At 40.7% G+C, this 18637-nt stretch overlaps 2 protein-coding genes across 5 annotated transcripts; one reads left to right on the top strand and one right to left on the bottom strand.

Annotated features, from left to right (window-relative positions):
- Nucleotides 1-1547: 1547 nt before the first annotated feature.
- Nucleotides 1548-4921, bottom strand: LOC121749714. Of its 3 annotated transcripts, none has more exons than XM_042144313.1 (4): nt 4609-4921; nt 2728-2771; nt 2354-2609; nt 1548-2194 (listed from the first exon to the last, which is right to left on the bottom strand). In XM_042144313.1, exons 1-4 carry the CDS (start codon nt 4658-4660, stop codon nt 1911-1913), a joined length of 636 nt encoding a protein of 211 aa, XP_042000247.1. In that variant the 5' UTR covers nt 4661-4921; the 3' UTR covers nt 1548-1910. The 3 variants fall into 3 exon arrangements, with proteins under 3 accessions (XP_042000247.1, XP_042000248.1, XP_042000246.1); XM_042144314.1 differs by having other exon boundaries at nt 2354-2619; XM_042144312.1 differs by having other exon boundaries at nt 2354-2645.
- A 3330-nt stretch (nt 4922-8251) lies between these two features.
- LOC121749585 (pyrophosphate-energized vacuolar membrane proton pump-like) lies at nt 8252-18314 on the top strand. 2 transcript variants are annotated; one of them, XM_042144156.1, is made up of 8 exons: nt 8252-8630; nt 10088-10662; nt 10736-11115; nt 11217-11303; nt 11383-11713; nt 17211-17621; nt 17746-17805; nt 17903-18314. In XM_042144156.1, exons 1-8 carry the CDS (start codon nt 8396-8398, stop codon nt 18107-18109), a joined length of 2286 nt encoding a protein of 761 aa, XP_042000090.1. In that variant the 5' UTR covers nt 8252-8395; the 3' UTR covers nt 18110-18314. The 2 variants fall into 2 exon arrangements, with proteins under 2 accessions (XP_042000090.1, XP_042000091.1); XM_042144157.1 differs by lacking the exon at nt 17211-17621.
- The last annotated feature ends 323 nt before the right edge of the window (nt 18315-18637 follow it).

The raw sequence follows: 18637 nt of genomic DNA on the forward strand, positions 1-18637 counted from the left end.
TGGACCCGGCGACTCCAAAATAAGCATGCCATATCCACAGCCGGTAGTCAGCTACAGCTTCAAGGATCATCGTGGGATGCTTGGCTTTGAAGCCGGTAGTGTACATCCCCTTCCAGGCGGCGGGGCAGTTCTTCCCGTCAATGTGGAGGTACTCGTCGGCTGTCGACTCAATGTTGGCTTTGAAGACACTCGACGGCTGTCGACTCGCCAATGTGGAGGTACTCGTCGAACATGTCGGCCGCGCCTCCATACGCTAGTTGTCTGATTGCGACAGTGCACTTCTGCAAGGGCGTGAGTCCGGGTTTGCCAGCTGCATCCTCTCTGATCCTAAAATACAGGTATCTTCTCTCTAAAGCACCCACGATGTGCAGAAACAGCGGACGATGCATCCTAAAGCGTCGCCGGAATAAGGCTTCCCCAAAACGCGGTTGCGGAGCGAAGTAGTCCGCATACAACCGAATATGTGCAGCAATGTGGTCACGGGGTACTTGAGTTCGACGATGGATCGGCCGAGGTACCGCCGCCTGCTGCTGCCGCTGCAACCTCTGTTGTAGCAGCCTCTCTATCGCACCTTCAACAGCGACCTCCAACTCATTCTCGCTATCACTTTCACTAGACATTCTAGATATACTTGAAATTAGAGATGTAGAGAGAGAAACTTGTTAACACAAGTGGTGCGAATGAAATAAAATTCAACGAGCCGTATATATAGAGTTTTAAAAAAAAATTAAAAAACGGGACGTCCGACCGGACGTCCGACTGGACGCCACAATGGCGGACGTCCGCCCGCCCGTCGCCGGGACGTCCGAGGACACCCGACGTCCTCACGGGACGTCCGTATCCGACCCTAAACGCCACAATGGCGGACGTCCCGGTCGCCCGTCGCGACGTCCGACCGGATGTCCGACCGGACGTCCGCCATTGGAGATGCTCTTAGATATTGATGGCTAGATAGTATCAATATTTATTGGTACAAAAGCAAGTGCAAATTCGATTGCATATTGGATTGTGAATTGACGATAGATGAATATTTAGGTGTGCAACTTGCAAGGAAATTGTGGCTACGATAATTGAAGATGAAGTGAATGATCAATATAGAGTTATATACCTGTAAAACAAGTTATGACGTAAGGAAGTAATCGACCGTAAGTAACGTTAAACAACACTAGCACATTACGCTCACCTAAATTAAATCAAATGTTTGCTAAAAAAATGAGAAATGAAATTTTCCCCTTGCAGAAAAATGAGAAATAAAATATACCAAGCGGTTTTGCAATGTTGATGGTGGGTCTATAAATAATTGTTACTACTATTAGTTTCTAATTTAATGATTCTGACAAAGACTTATGATTGGTAGATATCCTATAGGTAGAAAAGTTCAATGATGACAAATTTTCCCCTTGCAGAAAAATGAGAAATTAATACTGTATACTCCATATGAAAAAAATACGCAGCATTAAACTTAGAAGGTAAGGAGGCTTTAATTTAATTTAATACAATAAAATGTAGGTGACGTTGGTCTTGAATTGAATTTGTTGGCGAGAAGGTTGAGGACATATTTGAAATACTATCATTTTTATGGAAAACGATAGAAACATGTAATTTCTCTCATTTTCACACAGCATTACACTGATAAAAAGTAACAGCAAATTACAGCTGATCATTACATATCTACTTCCATCAGATTCATAGACAACATAAAGCCGTACCCAAAAACTAAAGATCACGACTTTGTAGAGACTATATTGAAAGGTTGCAAACCCATGTTGCATTAGCACTAGAGGGACCTGATAAAAAGTGACTAATATACATATAGTCTGTTAACTATATTAGGCCCACCCGAATTCGAATCTCAGAGGCTGGTTTCCTATGCATCAAATCATAATACCTTTAGCACAACTCTATTCTATTTAGACAACAGATGATGTCTGACTTACACACAGCGGACATGGCGGGTCCTGGCTATCTCCGTGGCTTGTCTTCTGCTCCAGGCACTCTGCGTGATAGACATGGCCGCAAACTAGAACTGCCACAACAGAGAGATTCGTAGATGGAGAATTCTCAAAAATGAAGGGGTGTTTCCTTAGACGCTTCTGGCATATCCTGCATTCCATCTTCCTTACATCTCCAGATATTGAATTCTCACCGAATGAATTTGACCTTATCCTCTCAGGTTTTTGAAATATCCCGCCCCCTGAAATTCAACATGTAAAAATTAGGAGACATGTATCAGGTGAGACCAAAAACTGCAAGAACAACTTTGAAGGCTACTTATCTAATATTTCGATACATGACAGTTCAGACTTCAGATTAACTCCAGAAATCAGATTTGTAGATGAGTAATATGTTATACCTCTATACTGGAAGGCCGAGAGATCTTTACTTTCTGGTTTGAAGGACAGCTTAGCATCATAGACAGGAGAACCTTTCCAATTAGAAGGAGATGCATCGGAATAGTTACTAGAGCTTCGTCTAGAATAATGGCGACCAAAGGGATGGCGAGAATGCCTCAGCAATATTCTATGGCTGGAGCCATGATTTTGATGATGAGGTGATTCATGACCTGGTGATCTCTTAAGAGAACTACCCGGAGCATCCATTAATAGCTCCTGTGATGCACTGCTTTCAACTTGGTCAAAAGGTCTCTGGTACATCATTTTAAAATTGTAAATGCAAAAATGAGAGAGGGGGGGAGGGGTAAGCCAAAACTGACAATGATGGACTAACCTGTTTGGACTGAAGATCCCCTTGAGATGCATGTGGTATGATGTCTGAAATTGCCAGCTGATAGTCAGTGACTCTTTAATCAAAAAAACTTAATGTCATTGGAAACCACAAATTCTATATGCCAGTGACAGCATAAAATGGAGGTGATTGAAAGGCAGAACAAGATAAAATGACACAAGCTTCTAGATAACCACCTACTGCATGCGGAACAATGAAAATTGCAACTTCCTAGCAACAAAATTTGTTCTTTCCCAGGAAGCGTGGAAAACAAATACAAATGAAGATGACTATTGACAAAATTCTGGATCATCATCAACAAGAAAATCTGGAAATAGAACTTAGATACAGGTTTTGCGAACAAAATCTGGATCAAAATCAACTCAAAACGACCATAGCTAAGTTTGTAGAAAGCTGGTTTCACAGAGGCCACAGCTAAGTTCTGACATGTACCATGCCTGTTATAATGCACACATGATTATACCAGGCTTAAAGATATTGGAATTTCAAAAGCAAATTGGCAGTCATCTTCATCCACATTATGTCATGCCAAATGTGGTATGCCGGGCTTTCCAATTCTAGGATACCGATTAACCAAAAATGATATAGCAAGCAACGAGAAGTCTCTACTTCAAATTTCATGGTTCATGGTTAAGTAGATGGAATGCTAAAGATGCAATATATAAAACCTCTCAAGTAAAATCAAACTTAAAATCTAAAGCCATGTAAATTGTTAGGTAAAAGATCAGAAAGGGCTATATGGATGTATGATATTTGTGGGAAAACAAGGATATTCAAGTCATGGATGGGACACTCTCAAAATTTAAAATCACTCATCTAAGTTCAGGGTGAAAAGTAGATATTGGTGATCTTATGTCCAGAATAAAAATAGACGAAACTTTAATAAATTGGATATGGGAAGCTGATAATCTAGTAATCAACTGATGGGATAAACATAAGTTCATGGAAACTAAAGTCAAGTATACCCTAATTCCATAGTTCACATTCAAATTATAACTCACACAATGGGGGTGCCCAAATATGCCTGGTCTTTATAACAAAAGCGTGCATATCAGCTAAGACAGTAGAGACTTATAGATTACCACTAGTAGCAATTAGTAAAAAGGCTATAAATAATCACCCACTCTAAATTTTATCAGTCCATTCATGACGCATATAACTGACACTTATACAATGCTATACGTTCAATTTGCACCAGCACCCCGAAGTGCATTGGTATTATTTAAAGGAAGAAATCAAAAGGGCAAACTTGGGAGTCATCAAAGTTAACAACACATAAGAGAAGAGATCTCTTCTTCCTGTTCGACTCTAATCTGCCCCATGAACTGCTCCTACTGAATCATATCCCCAAAAGCATCGTCTCTACATTTCAGTTTCACAAAAATATTCTATCATCTTTAAGAGTAATACAGCAAAGTCCTAAATTGTCTCAATGACTATTAACAAAAAACTTAATGCTACAACACATACTAAAAAACGCGAAGCCAAAACTTGTAAAAAAGCCAATCAGCCAGCCTAATCACACACGCGACTCAACTACATAAAGTCAAATTGGGTGAAAACATAAAAAGGAAGCGTGGCATCATCTCATGCATCAATGGCGTCGATTAAAACCTACCGCTATCACTAAACAACTAAAATCAACAAGTCAAAACTGTTCCCGGGAAAAAAGGGACAAGAAAATGGCGGATTATTTCATTTCTTAATCACAAAATCAACTTCAAAGGCTAAGAGCGGAAGATGATCATCCGATTATATAAACAAATAGAACCCAAAACATCGATCATTGATCATGCAAATTCCAACATCGAAAACGAAAAAGATGGAATTTTGCACTTGAAATCGGGCCTGAAAAGCATTTACCTGGATGTGCCGGTGCTTTATTTTTATCAGCCCTTCTTTTTCTTTTCCCCATTATGCAATGCAATTTCCAAAAACAATAGTAGCAATATAGTAGTAGTAATAAATAAATGTGAGCAAAGATTGGGAGGCAGAAAAGGTAGAGGTTTTGGGGTGATTGATGGTTTAAGGGAAAATGGGGGTGAAAGGTGCCGCGAAGATAGAGCAGCGAGAAGCGGAGATGCCAATCAACAAAATCTAGCAAAGGGAAAAACGAGAGAGAGAGGATACGGTAATTTGGGGATTTCTTTTCATTGCTCTTCTTTATGTTGCTAACCTCTGATATTTCTATGGTCAAATTAATAATCAACTTATCAGTTTCATTTCTATTTTTATGCTCATAAAGCATTTTAAAAAATTATTAAAAAAGAATCTTGTAGTAGTATACTTTAAGGAGTCGATATATTCTACTCCACAAATTATTTATACTAGGAATATCGGGTCCAGAGCCTTTGTTCTAGCAGTAATGAGCTTAGACATATTCTTTGACACATGTCTCAAGTTTGACCCCTGAGTAACAAAAATAGTGAAAATTTATTTCCACTAGGTTAAGTGGAGGGGGGACTTGACTCGCTCGGTCAATTGTCTGTGGAACTGAATTTCCTCCAAAAAACTCCTCATATGTGTAAGGGCAAGCGATAACCAATTCGTAGGTCCAGGCCGGAGGGGGGTTTTTGGAGTATGGGGCCGCATGTGGTGGAACCAGTCACTATAAAAAGTTTACCCAACACAGTTTTATGTCTGGAGCCTTTGTCCTAGTGGCAATAAGCTTAGACATCTTTGACAGAGGTCTCGAGTTCGACCCCTCTCAGCAACATAGTGGAAATTTATTTGCACTTTATTCAGATGAGGTGAGTCTTGACTCACTCAGTCAATTGTCAGTGGAACTGAGTTTCCTTCAAAAAAGCAAGCGGGGTCCAGGCCGACCCCTCTCAGCAACAAAAATAGTGGAAATTTATTTCCACTTTATTCAGAGGAGGTCAGTCTTGACTCACTCAGTCAATTGTCAGTGGTCTAGGCTGAAAGGAGGGTTTTGGAGTATGGGGCCGCATGCAGTGGAACCAGTCACTATAAAAATTTTACCCAAACACAGTTTTTGCCCGCAGGGGCGTAGCGCAGTTGGCAACGGAGGGGGAGATCTTGCTGCAATGAGCTATAAAAATTTTACCCAAACACAGTTTTTTGCCCGCAGGGGCGTAGTGCAGTTGGCAACGGAGAGGGAGATCTTGCTGCAATGAGCTTGGGTTCAAATTTCACTGTTGTCGTGTAGTTGCTTCCATCTCTCAGGCACAAGTGTGAGGCCTTGAGAAATGGGCTTCAGGCAGTCAGTGGGTTAAGGCCTCCCCCTTAACGGGTTATTGCGTACCCTGATTTAACCACCTCACATGATGTCGGGTCGAAGTGTGGAGGCCGCCAAGGCGACAGAATCGCCCTTTTTGCTAGGGATGTCAATCGGGCCAGCCCACCGGGTTTCGGGCCAACCCTATTCGGGTTGCGGGTCAATCGGGTGCGGGCTAATCGGGTTGTTATTTTTTCGGGTTATAAAAGTTCAGCCCTAACCCTAAAAGCTCGGGTTTCGGGCTAGCCCATCGGGTTAATCGGGTTGCTACCGATAAAATTAACATGCGATCAATCCAATAAATAATGGTGAAAATTAGTTATATTTATAAAATGTAAAATATTTAATTATGATAAATTTGAGATATATGCGTAAACTCAAATATTAACATGATCAAATACTAATATTTGAGATTTATGCCACATAAAACATAAACATCAAGAAATTTTAAAGCATGTTTAGAAATTTAAATATATTTTTTTAGTGAATTTGAAGTTTCTAATTCATTTATCTATTATTATATTAATAAAAACTTAATATATAATTTATATATTTAATATATAAAATGGAAAGTAATTTTTTCAGTAATCTGTATTATAAAATAATCAATGAAGTGTCAAATTAGAGTCAAACAAATAGAACAATATAAATTTTATCGGGTTTCCGGGCCAGCCCATCGGGTTTTCGGGTCTGGCCCTAACGGGTTGCGGGCTAATCGGGTGCGGGCTAATCGGGCTGTAATTTTATCGGGCTGGAAATTTTCAGCCCTAACCCTATAAATTTGGCGGGCTATTCGGGTCAGCCCACGGGTTGCGGGCTAAATTGACATCCCTACTTTTTGCTGCAAGGAATATCAGAACTAAAAGAGTAAGCTTTTACCATTGATTTTGGTGATCCAATAGTCATACTCCATAAAACATTCAATTTTCATAGTTAAAAGTTTTTTATAATAATATAGAGTTTATTATTATCAAAAAATTTATAGCAATTTATTAAATATATAGTATACTAAACTTCACTAATCAATTTAATAATAATATTTCCAATGTATGTCAGTTTTATCATAAAATTTCACTACAATACTAGAGTCGTGAGTGTAAGGAGAAAATCGTTTTTTTTTCTCTCCAAAATTAAGTTGTGGAGTACACGATAACATTAGTATTTAACTTTATTTTTTTATTTTATAAACATAATTATCTAAAAATGATTAAATATCTTTCGTTCAATAAACATTTATCTCCAAAAAAGAGGCTTATTTAACTCCATGAGACTTCGACGTATTTTAAGAAATCATTACCTTCACGTATGTTCTAGAGCCTATATTATATTTTTGGCTCTAATTTAGTTAAACCAACTCGCTCCTTATCTCACATATACTGTCTCATCAATTTATTTTGAAGAAAAATACTAGTACTAGTAGTTATTGAGTTTAGGCTTACTTTTTCCTTTACTCAATTAATTTCCACGTCGTTTTTAAATTAAAGTACATTATCAGTAGCAATTGACATCCCACCTTAGTTCACGATAATATTTGTCAATTTAGGTGGTCTTCGGTTTCCAAGATAAAATAATATCAAGATACAATTTAGGATTGAGTTGTGTGATTATTTTAGTCATATGTGGTTAGCTATGACTAATTATCTCATGATTATCCATCTAGGATTGAGTTGTGGGGTTGAATCTCATTAACCAAACACACTACAAATTTGATCCCGGATACAATCTTGCAAACCGAACACCCCTTTACTTGTTCAATTTAATCAATTTTCACATACATTCGCATTCTCTTCCAACTTTCTAATCATACGTATGTGATAATTAACATTTCATTGATATATACACTCTTATGTTAGAAGACGAAAAGCTATTACTCTTTAGTAGTAACCAGTAAGTGGTAATTAACTCTTGAGTTCTCCTTAAACTGTTATTTTCGTCCAATAGCAGTATTTATTAGACTTGATAAATTATGCGAAACATTAAAAGACTTGCAGTATGTAGTATATTAGAATGTAAATAGGTGCATGGAATACTACATCATGCACACAATATACATTTGATCTAGACTTCACATCGATTTTGATTTCTGCATATGCATGCAACATTACAACGCCTAATATTTTAACTTATGTCAAATTCATCTTTTCGAAACGGGGACGTTTTGTCACATTTTGTTTGCCGTATGGAATAAAAATTTCAATTTAAACTTTATACACTTACAAAATACTTTAATAAATTTAATCACTCTTTTATCACAATAATGTAAATCATTTCCACATTTACCCAAAACCACAGAGAAGTCCTGTTATATAAATAGGTGCTAACCTTAAATCACACACAGTAAATACTGCACCTCCCAAATTTTTTGGCGCAGCTATATTGATTGTGATCACGATTTGTTCTTGTTGTGAAGCAATGGGCGGGGCTACGCTGCTCTCGGATCTCGGAACCGAGATTGTCATCCCAATCTGCGCCCTCATCGGCATAGCCTTCGCCGCCCTGCAGTGGCTGCTTGTCTCCAAGGTCAAGCTCTCCACCGCCGCCGCCTCCAAAAATGGAATCACCGATCCGCTCGTCGAGGAAGAGGATGGCGTCGCCGATCACTCCGTCGTCCGCAAGTGCGCCGACATCCAGGCCGCCATTTCCGAAGGTAACTAATTGATATTCGACTCGCATTCAATTTTGCAAATTAAGAGCCTTATTTCGGAATTGCTACGTGGTTTTTCGATTTTAATTCAATTGCTTCGAGTGAGTTGATTTCGACGAGATTTCTCGTCTTCAAATTCCCTTTCAGACAGTGAAATCCAGTGTTGTCTGTAATTAATTACTTTATCTGTCGGTTTCCTCTGACGCCGTAATATTAAACTGTGTGTCTTTCGTAGAGTAGGGTTCGTTTTGATGGAGAATGTGGTCGTGGTCCTTTTTGTCAAAGTTATCATCTTCTCTTTTCCGGTTTTCCCCCTATTTATTTGTTCATAATAGTTATCACTGTATATAATGCTTTCTTTATTGACACGTGTGGCATGGCCAAAATTTGTGTCTGCTTTTATTATGTAAACGTGTTAGTTGAACTCAAACAAGGTTAAATTCTCCACCGTTCAGTTATTGCTCAACTCGGCATTTATATACTTCTGCAAAATTTCCATTTCACTTTCTAACTTTGTCGGGGTCGTTTTTGTCGTGTTACTCATCTTTATGGAATTACTTTTTCCTTGTTAATAATTTAAGATGTGGCTTTTCAAGAAAAACAAATCTTTTCCTAGAAAAAATATCTAATATAGCATATCTCTCTAGGCTAAATTTGCATTCTTGTATCTCGGATCCATTTTTACCATTATTGTTCCAGCAAGAATTGGATACATGTATGTGAGGAGTTGAGATTGTATAATCAAATTAAATGAGTATTAATGGACAGTGTTTCAGTTATTTGCACTTACAGATACGAGAACAAAGATATTCAATCATCAGAATCGAACTAATAATAACGTAATCGAAAAACGAAAGAACGTAAAGAGACACAGAATTTACGTGGTTCGCCAATTGGCTACATCCACAGGCAAAAACGGAGAACAAATTGTATTATGACTGCAGTTACAGATTTCAGATCTAAGATCACGATTACAGAATTATGTGCTCTACTCACATATAAATAGGCACACATGAGATCCTATCCTAATTAGGAAACATAATCCTATCCCAATTAGGAAACAAATTCAAGGCATACTAACACTTACTATATTATGGATCTGACTTCAATCTTGAATCTTTTGTGTGTGTATATATTGATGAACATTCGTGTATATGAAAACTTACCTAATTTGCATTATGTGTTTGCTACTTACTAATAATATTTACTAACATTGTGTTGAATAATAACTTGTGCTAATTTGAACCGAGAATCGTTGGAACTTGGGACTACACTGATTCTGATAGTGTGATTCGAAATGTTAATTGGGAGAAGGCATTGGATCAATATGTAGTTAGGGCTTATTAAGCACAAGTTAGAATTTAATTTGGGTGGATGCACTAAAGTGTTCCTCTCAAAAAAACCAGTTTATATTTTCCAGTGTTGATAATTATGCTGATAAGCCAATTCTAATGATACAGGTGCAACATCATTTCTTGTAACGGAGTACCAGTATGTTGGTATATTCATGATTGCTTTTGCCATATTGATCTTCCTTTTCCTCGGTTCCGTGGAAGGATTCAGCACGGATAGCCAACCTTGTACATATGACAAGACCAAAGTGTGCAAGCCTGCACTCGCCACAGCAGTTTTTAGTACCATATCTTTCCTCCTCGGTGCTATTACATCTGTGGTTTCTGGCTTTCTTGGAATGAAGATTGCAACCTATGCAAATGCCAGAACAACTTTGGAAGCTAGGAAGGGTGTCGGAAAGGCGTTCATCATTGCCTTTAGATCTGGCGCAGTCATGGGTTTTCTCCTTGCAGCAAATGGTCTTCTTGTTTTGTACATTGCCATCAACCTTTTCAAGTTATACTACGGTGATGACTGGCAAGGCCTGTTCGAGTCAATAACTGGCTACGGGCTTGGCGGATCTTCAATGGCTCTGTTCGGTAGGGTTGGTGGAGGTATCTACACGAAAGCTGCTGATGTAGGAGCTGATCTTGTGGGGAAAGTGGAACAGAACATCCCAGAGGATGACCCGAGGAACCCTGCGGTATGGCTATGGAAACACTTAAAATGCTTGAATAGAATTTTCAACGACGACTTATTTATGGAAAGTGTTGCAGGTAATTGCTGATAATGTGGGTGATAATGTTGGGGATATTGCTGGTATGGGTTCAGATCTCTTTGGTTCGTACGCAGAGTCTTCCTGTGCGGCCCTTGTTGTTGCATCCATCTCATCTTTCGGGATCAACCATGACTTGACTGCTATTCTATATCCTCTGCTAATCAGCTCTATCGGAATCCTTGTTTGCCTGCTGACCACATTGTTTGCAACTGATTTCTTTGAGGTCAAGGTTGTGAAAGAAATTGAGCCAGCACTGAAGAAGCAACTCATTATCTCAACCATATTTATGACTCTGGGAATTGCTATTGTTAGCTGGATTGCCCTACCCTCTTCCTTCACGATATTTAATTTCGGGGAACAAAAAGTAGTTAAGAACTGGTGAGTTTCCTCATCACTCTAGTACTGTTTCCATGTTTAGTGTAATACCAGATGCCATTTCTTGCTCTTTTCTTACAAAACCTATGATTTTGTGCTCGCAGGCAACTGTTCCTGTGTGTGGCTGTTGGTTTGTGGGCTGGCCTCATTATCGGATTTGTTACAGAGTACTATACAAGCAATGCTTACAGGTAACTTTTTGGACACATCCAGAAAATCTTGAATTAATTTAAACATGTTCGAATTTAATTAAGTTCTTACTGTGTCCAGCCCTGTACAAGATGTTGCTGATTCATGCCGTACTGGAGCAGCAACCAATGTCATTTTTGGACTTGCTCTAGGATACAAATCAGTTATCATTCCAATCTTTGCCATCGCAATTAGCATTTTTGTTAGTTTTAGCTTTGCCGCAATGTATGGTATTGCTGTAGCTGCCCTCGGGTTGTTGAGTACAATTGCAACTGGCTTGGCGATCGATGCATATGGACCCATCAGTGACAATGCTGGGGGTATTGCAGAGATGGCCGGCATGAGCCACAGTATCCGAGAGAGGACTGATGCCCTTGACGCTGCAGGGAACACCACAGCAGCGATCGGAAAGGTAATCTTTCTCGTTTCTTCAGATCTTTCAATCTTTACTCTAGAAAAGTATGCTTAATGATCATTGGATCTTGTATTTGAAGCCATGTTACTAGAAGAGTCTGCAGTAACTTTCAGTGTTGTCACAAAATATGTTGGGTCGTGATACCGCCGATCTCACACACGCACGAACGAGGAAATAAAGCACGCAAACGATATAACGTGGTTCGGTGATAATCCACCTACGTCCACGGAGAAGATGACCGGAATCTTATTGATGGAACTCTCAATACAAGAACTTCACACTCACAATCTATCACTCTAAGCAAACGCTAGCTAGTGCAAGAATTCTCTTCTAATTGTGTGTGTAATCTGTGTTCTGCGTCTCTCACTACTGAGCTCTATCGAGCTATTTATACAAGATGCAATCAAGAAATAAAATCCAACTAACTCTATTTCCCAAAGTTAGTTATAACCGCTGCTCGGCTAAAACCGAACTGCCATTCTTGGTTAGCAACCGAACTGCATTTCTCGGCTATCAACCGAACTGCCTTTCTCGGTTATCAACCGAACTGCCTTTCTCGGCTAGCTCAAAGCCGAGCTTTATTTCTTGATCTCTTCTCGGAGCTGCCGAGGCTCCACCACTCGATCACAACCGGACTCAAAGCCGAGCTTCATTTCCGAGCTCAGAAGCCGAGCTCCAGTAGTTTGCATGGACACACTTTCACAAATCTCCACCTTGTCCTTGCAAAACTCCATCAATATCTGGATTCCCTTCTCAATCCTTGTTACAAGCTTCAACACTCCACAATCTCAACCAACTTCAAACAATGTTTGAATTTCGAAGTTGGCAGAGATTTTGTCAACATGTCTGATGCATTTTCTTCGGTAGGAACTTTCACCACATTGATCTTTCCACTTTGAATCTCATCTCTGATGAAGTGTCTCCTCACATCTATATGCTTCGACCTCTCATGGAACATTTGATGTTTTGCTAAACATATAGCCGAGTTGCTGTCACAGTTAATCTTCACTGCTCCCAGCTTCATTCCTAAATCTTCCAAGATTCCTTGCAACCATTTTCCTTCCTTTGCAGCCTCAGTCAGAGAAATATACTCAGCTTCGGTTGTGGACAGTGCAACCACAGACTGCAAATTTGATTTCCAGCTGATTGCTGTGCCATATAGTGTGAAGATGTAACCACTCTGAGACTTTCTGTTGTCTAAGTTAGCCGCATAATCCGAGTCACAGAATCCTTCTAGGACTTCCCTCTCCTCAGACCAAACTCCACCACCAAACTTCAAGCCAACCATGACAGACCCTTTCAGGTATTTCAGAATCCACTTTAGTGCTGCCCAGTGATCCCTACCTGGATCAGCCATATATCTGCTTGCAACGCTTATGGCATGAGCCACATCCGGCCTTGTACATATCATCAAGTACATCACACTTCCCACTATATTTGCATAGGGTATCCTGCTCATCTCTTCTCTATCTTCAGCTGTCTTTGGCATCTGTTCTTTACTGAGTTTGAAGCAGCTAGCCAATGGAGTGGATACTGACTTTTCACTCCTTACCTGGTATTTTTCTACCACCTTTCTGATATAATCAGCCTGAACCAATTTCAGTTCTTTCTTCTTTCTGTTCCTGACAATATCCATACCCAAGATTCTCTTGGCTTCCCCAAGATCTTTCATATCAAATCTCTGCTTCAACTCCTCCTTGACAGACAGCAGCTCACTCTTGCTTGATCCTGCCAGCAGAATATCATCCACATACAGCAGTAGATAGGCCAGTATTAGATTTCCACTTCTCTTGACATACACGCAGCTATCAAAACTGGATCTCTCAAATGCCATCAATTCCATCTGCTCATGAAACTTCTTGTTCCACTGCCGGCTGCTTTGCTTGAGCCCATATAGGCTTTTCTTTAACAAGCAAACTTTCTTTTCTTCTCCCGGCTTCTCAAAACCCTTAGGCTGCATCATATAGATCGTTTCCTCTAGATCTCCATGCAAAAATGCTGTCTTCACATCAAGTTGATGCAGCTCCCAGTTGAAATGAGCAGTCATGGCCAATAAGATCCGAATGGAAGTGTGCTTCACCACTGGAGAGAACACCTCTGTGTAGTCAATACCCTCTACTTGTGTGAATCCTCTAGCAACCAGCCTTGCCTTAAACCGTATGCTTTCAACTTCCCCCACCTCTACTTTCTTCTTAAACAGCCATTTGCAACTGATCAGCTTCTGAGTCCCTGGATCAGTCACCAAAATCCAAGTCCCATTTTTCAGCAAGGACTCTATTTCTTCTTCCATGGCCTTGATCCATTTCTGACTTTCCTTGCAACTCATGGCTTCTTCACAGGTTGAGGGTTCTGAAAACATGAGTACTTCTGCTACACATAGAGCAAAGAAGCTCATGTCATAATCTGAGAATCTGCTAGGTAGGCCTGCATTTCTTCTTGGATTTCTTCTGGCCCCTTGAGCTGCAGCAGCTTGCTGCACTGGTGACTCCTGCTCACCTGTGTTCTGAGTATGTTGAGAGCTAGTTGCTCCACCTTCTTCTTGATTTCCTGTGATCACAACATCCTCATCAGTGTCTGTTCCAGCAGATTCTCCACCAAACTCAAGGTTTTGCATTTCAGAGCTACTGCCACCACCAGAGGGCTTCCCATCATCTTTAAATGGCATCTCCTCTTCATTGAATGTCACATCTCTGCTCACAATGATATTTCTGCCTTCTCTATCCAAATTCCACAATCTGTATCCTTTTACCCCATCTTGGTATCCCAACAACACACATTTCTTTGCCCTTGGCTCCAATTTACTCTGCTTAATGTGTGCATAAGCAGCACACCCAAACACCTTCAAGGCTGAGTAATCACCTAGGCTTCCATACCATCTTTGATCTGGGGTCTCATTGGATATAGCAGATGATGGACACTTATTGATCAGATTAGCTGCAGTAGAGACAGCCTCTGCCCAGAATCTCTTTGGCATTCCAGAGTAGAATAGCATGCACCTCACCCTTTCTAGCAATGTCCTATTCATTCTTTCTGCCAGCCCGTTCTGTTGAGGATTTCTTGGCACGGTCCTATGCCTTCTTATCCCTTTCACCTTACAGAAACTATCAAACTCCGCAGACAGAAACTCCATGCCATTATCAGTCCTTAGATATTTAAGCACTGAGCCCTTTTCATTCTCATATCTAGCATGCCATTCTCTAAATTTTTCAAAAGCTTGGGACTTCTCTCTTAGAATGTAAATCCACACTTTTCTTGAGTAATCATCTATGATGGAGATGAAATACTTACCTCCACCTATGGATTCAGTTTGGGATGGCCCCCACAAGTCACTGTGGGCATACACAAATGGGGCTGATGAAGTGTGTTTCCCACCAGAAAATGGCAGCTTCTTTGCCTTTCCTAGAATGCAAGATTCACATTTCTTTAGGCTGTCTGATGCACTTAACTTCATCACTCCTTGTTTAGCCAGCTCTCTTATGCCTTTCTCACCCACATGTCCAAGCCTGGCATGCCATAGATGCAGGTCTTCTGTCTGGGCAAGATTCACAGCATCAACCACGGTTTCACCCAGCAAATAGTATAGGCTGTTCTTTCTCTGGGCCTCCATCACAATTCTGGTGCCTTTTGTTACTGTGAGGATCCCATCACCAGAGTTGAATCTGCACCCTTTTGACTCTAGCATTCCAAGAGATATTAAATTTCTCTTGATTTGAGGAATGAATCTGACTTCTGTGAGAGTCTTCATACTCCCATCCTTCATCCTCAATCTGATGTTCCCAATGCCCTTGACATTGCATACTTGATCATTTCCTAGCATCACTGATCCTTCCCAAGCTGATAATTCTTGGAACCAAGATTTGTGTGAGCAAATGTGGAAGGAGCACCCTGAATCCATGATCCAGCATTCTTCAATCTTGGCCCCTGAGTGGATATTCAAAGCTTCATTATCTTCAACATCCTGAGCCAGATCAGCAGTCTCTATGTTCCCAGCCTTTTCTTGCTCTTGTTTCCTCTTCCAAGCAAAACAATGCTTCTTTAAATGGCCCGGTTTCTTACAGTAGTGACAGCTTCTCTTCTCCTTCCATACTCCACCTTCTTCCTTCTTCTGGAACTTCTTCTTGGAACCCCGTTTATTCTGATTATTTTTCACATGCAGACTCTCAGCTACTGGATCAGTTTGTTTGTTATTAGCCTTCTGCGATTCCTTCATCTTCAATGCAGAATGAATCTCTTCATAGGTGACCTTGGTTCCTCTTCCAAGAAGCACTGCATCCTTGAAGTGCTCATAACTTTTAGGCAGGGAATTGAGCAACATCAATGCCTTATCCTCATCTTTAATGACCTCATCGATATTCTCAAGATCATCTATGCATTTCCCAAACTCCTCGAGCTGTTCAGAAATGCTCTTCCCATCTGAAAACTTGAAAGCAAGAAGCCTTTGCTTCAAATGTAACCGGTTCGCCAGAGACTTGGTCATGTACAATGACTCAAGTTTCCCCCATACTCCTGCAGCCGTCTCCTCCTTGGAAACTTCCCTTAGCACCCTGTCCGTGAGGTTCAAGATCAGGGTGCTATAAGCCTTATACTGCATATCTTGAAGCCTTTGCTTCTCCTTTTCATCAGTATCAGGTTTGCCTTCTTTAGCGTCACCTTCATTCTTCAAGATATCCCATAGGCCTTGCTGCATCAAGATGGCCTTCATCTTCAGCCTCCACAGCCCAAAATCGTTTCTCCCGGTGAACTTTTCAACCTCGAACTTGGCTGTAGACATTTCTCAAAACGAGCGGTGGGCAATCGCCAAGATCAGCTTATACAACGGAACCTCTAGACACGAACTCACCCAGAAACCAATCAATCGGCAAATCGTGGAAGTCTTCCCACAGACGGCGCCACTTGTTGGGTCGTGATACCGCCGATCTCACACACGCACGAACGAGGAAATAAAGCACGCAAACGATATAACGTGGTTCGGTGATAATCCACCTACGTCCACGGAGAAGATGACCGGAATCTTATTGATGGAACTCTCAATACAAGAACTTCACACTCACAATCTATCACTCTAAGCAAACGCTAGCTAGTGCAAGAATTCTCTTCTAATTGTGTGTGTAATCTGTGTTCTGCGTCTCTCACTACTGAGCTCTATCGAGCTATTTATACAAGATGCAATCAAGAAATAAAATCCAACTAACTCTATTTCCCAAAGTTAGTTATAACCGCTGCTCGGCTAAAACCGAACTGCCATTCTTGGTTAGCAACCGAACTGCATTTCTCGGCTATCAACCGAACTGCCTTTCTCGGTTATCAACCGAACTGCCTTTCTCGGCTAGCTCAAAGCCGAGCTTTATTTCTTGATCTCTTCTCGGAGCTGCCGAGGCTCCACCACTCGATCACAACCGGACTCAAAGCCGAGCTTCATTTCCGAGCTCAGAAGCCGAGCTCCAGTAGTTTGCATGGACACACTTTCACAAAATATTGTTGCCATTATATGCAGGGGTTTGCAATCGGCTCGGCTGCTCTCGTGTCCCTTGCACTCTTTGGTGCATTTGTGAGCCGTGCTGGCATTTCTACTGTAGATGTTTTAACTCCGAAAGTGTTCATAGGTCTAATCGTGGGTGCTATGCTCCCTTACTGGTTCTCGGCCATGACGATGAAGAGTGTCGGCAGTGCTGCTCTGAAGATGGTTGAGGAAGTGCGCCGGCAGTTCAACACCATCCCAGGGATCATGGAAGGCACCACAAAGCCCGACTATGCCACATGCGTCAAGATCTCCACAGATGCATCTCTCAAGGAGATGATTCCTCCTGGTGCACTCGTCATGCTCACACCCCTGATTGTGGGGATTCTGTTCGGCATTGAGACTCTTTCCGGTGTTCTTGCTGGAGCTCTCGTCTCCGGTGTTCAGGTGAATCACTGCACATTTTATTTGTACACGGTGATGTTGGGCGACAGTATCGAGTATTTGAAGGATTAACGAGCTAAAAAATATCTATATTGGTGTACAAACTTCCATGTTTTGCTTGATGCAGATTGCAATTTCTGCATCCAACACTGGTGGTGCTTGGGACAATGCCAAGAAATACATAGAGGTAAAAGTATCAATCGAGTTCTTTACTTTCTCGGCTTGATTGATCGCGGTCAAAATGAAGCGCGCTATATACTAATGATCCTTGGTGACAACAACAGGCTGGCGCCTCGGAGCATGCCCGGACTCTTGGTCCTAAAGGATCAGATGCACACAAGGCAGCCGTGATTGGTGACACTGTTGGTGACCCACTGAAGGACACGTCGGGGCCATCACTGAACATCTTGATCAAGCTGATGGCGGTAGAATCGCTCGTATTCGCCCCTTTCTTTGCCGTCCATGGCGGCCTGCTCTTCAAGATCTTCTGAAGTAAGGCAATATAACTCTGCTCTGCTTCTGTTTATAGCTGAGTGTTAATATATTATGGAAAAATTTTGCAGTATACTTTCAGATTTCATTTGTTTTTCCCCATCTCTTGTTTTAAGTAGTTGCTGCAGCCTGCAGATCTAACAAGTTGAAGCTAAAAAATATGGATATTTTGGTGAAGTAATTGTTTGTTGGTTTGCTGATTCACGACCTGTTCACATGCTATTGATTTATGTTTGTGAAATCTTTTCCATATAAGTTAATTGTGTATTCAGTGTTGCCTACGTAAAATAAGTTTTTGCTAAGAATATCTTATTCGGGTTTATTTGGAAATAACACACAAATTGTAATATTTTAAATTAATTTTAAGAATCAATATTCCCTTTTAAAATAATGGAAATACTATGTTGTAACAACTAGGCTGCATTGCATTATGTCGCTAAGTCTAAAACTTTTTGACAAACTGTCTTTTTGGTATAGAGAGTGGGAGTTTTATAATGAAAGCATCAGTTTTTTTAGTGCTTTGTAGT

This window comes from Salvia splendens, chromosome 9 (assembly GCF_004379255.2).
Source record: "Salvia splendens isolate huo1 chromosome 9, SspV2, whole genome shotgun sequence".
Lineage (NCBI taxonomy): Eukaryota > Viridiplantae > Streptophyta > Magnoliopsida > Lamiales > Lamiaceae > Salvia > Salvia splendens.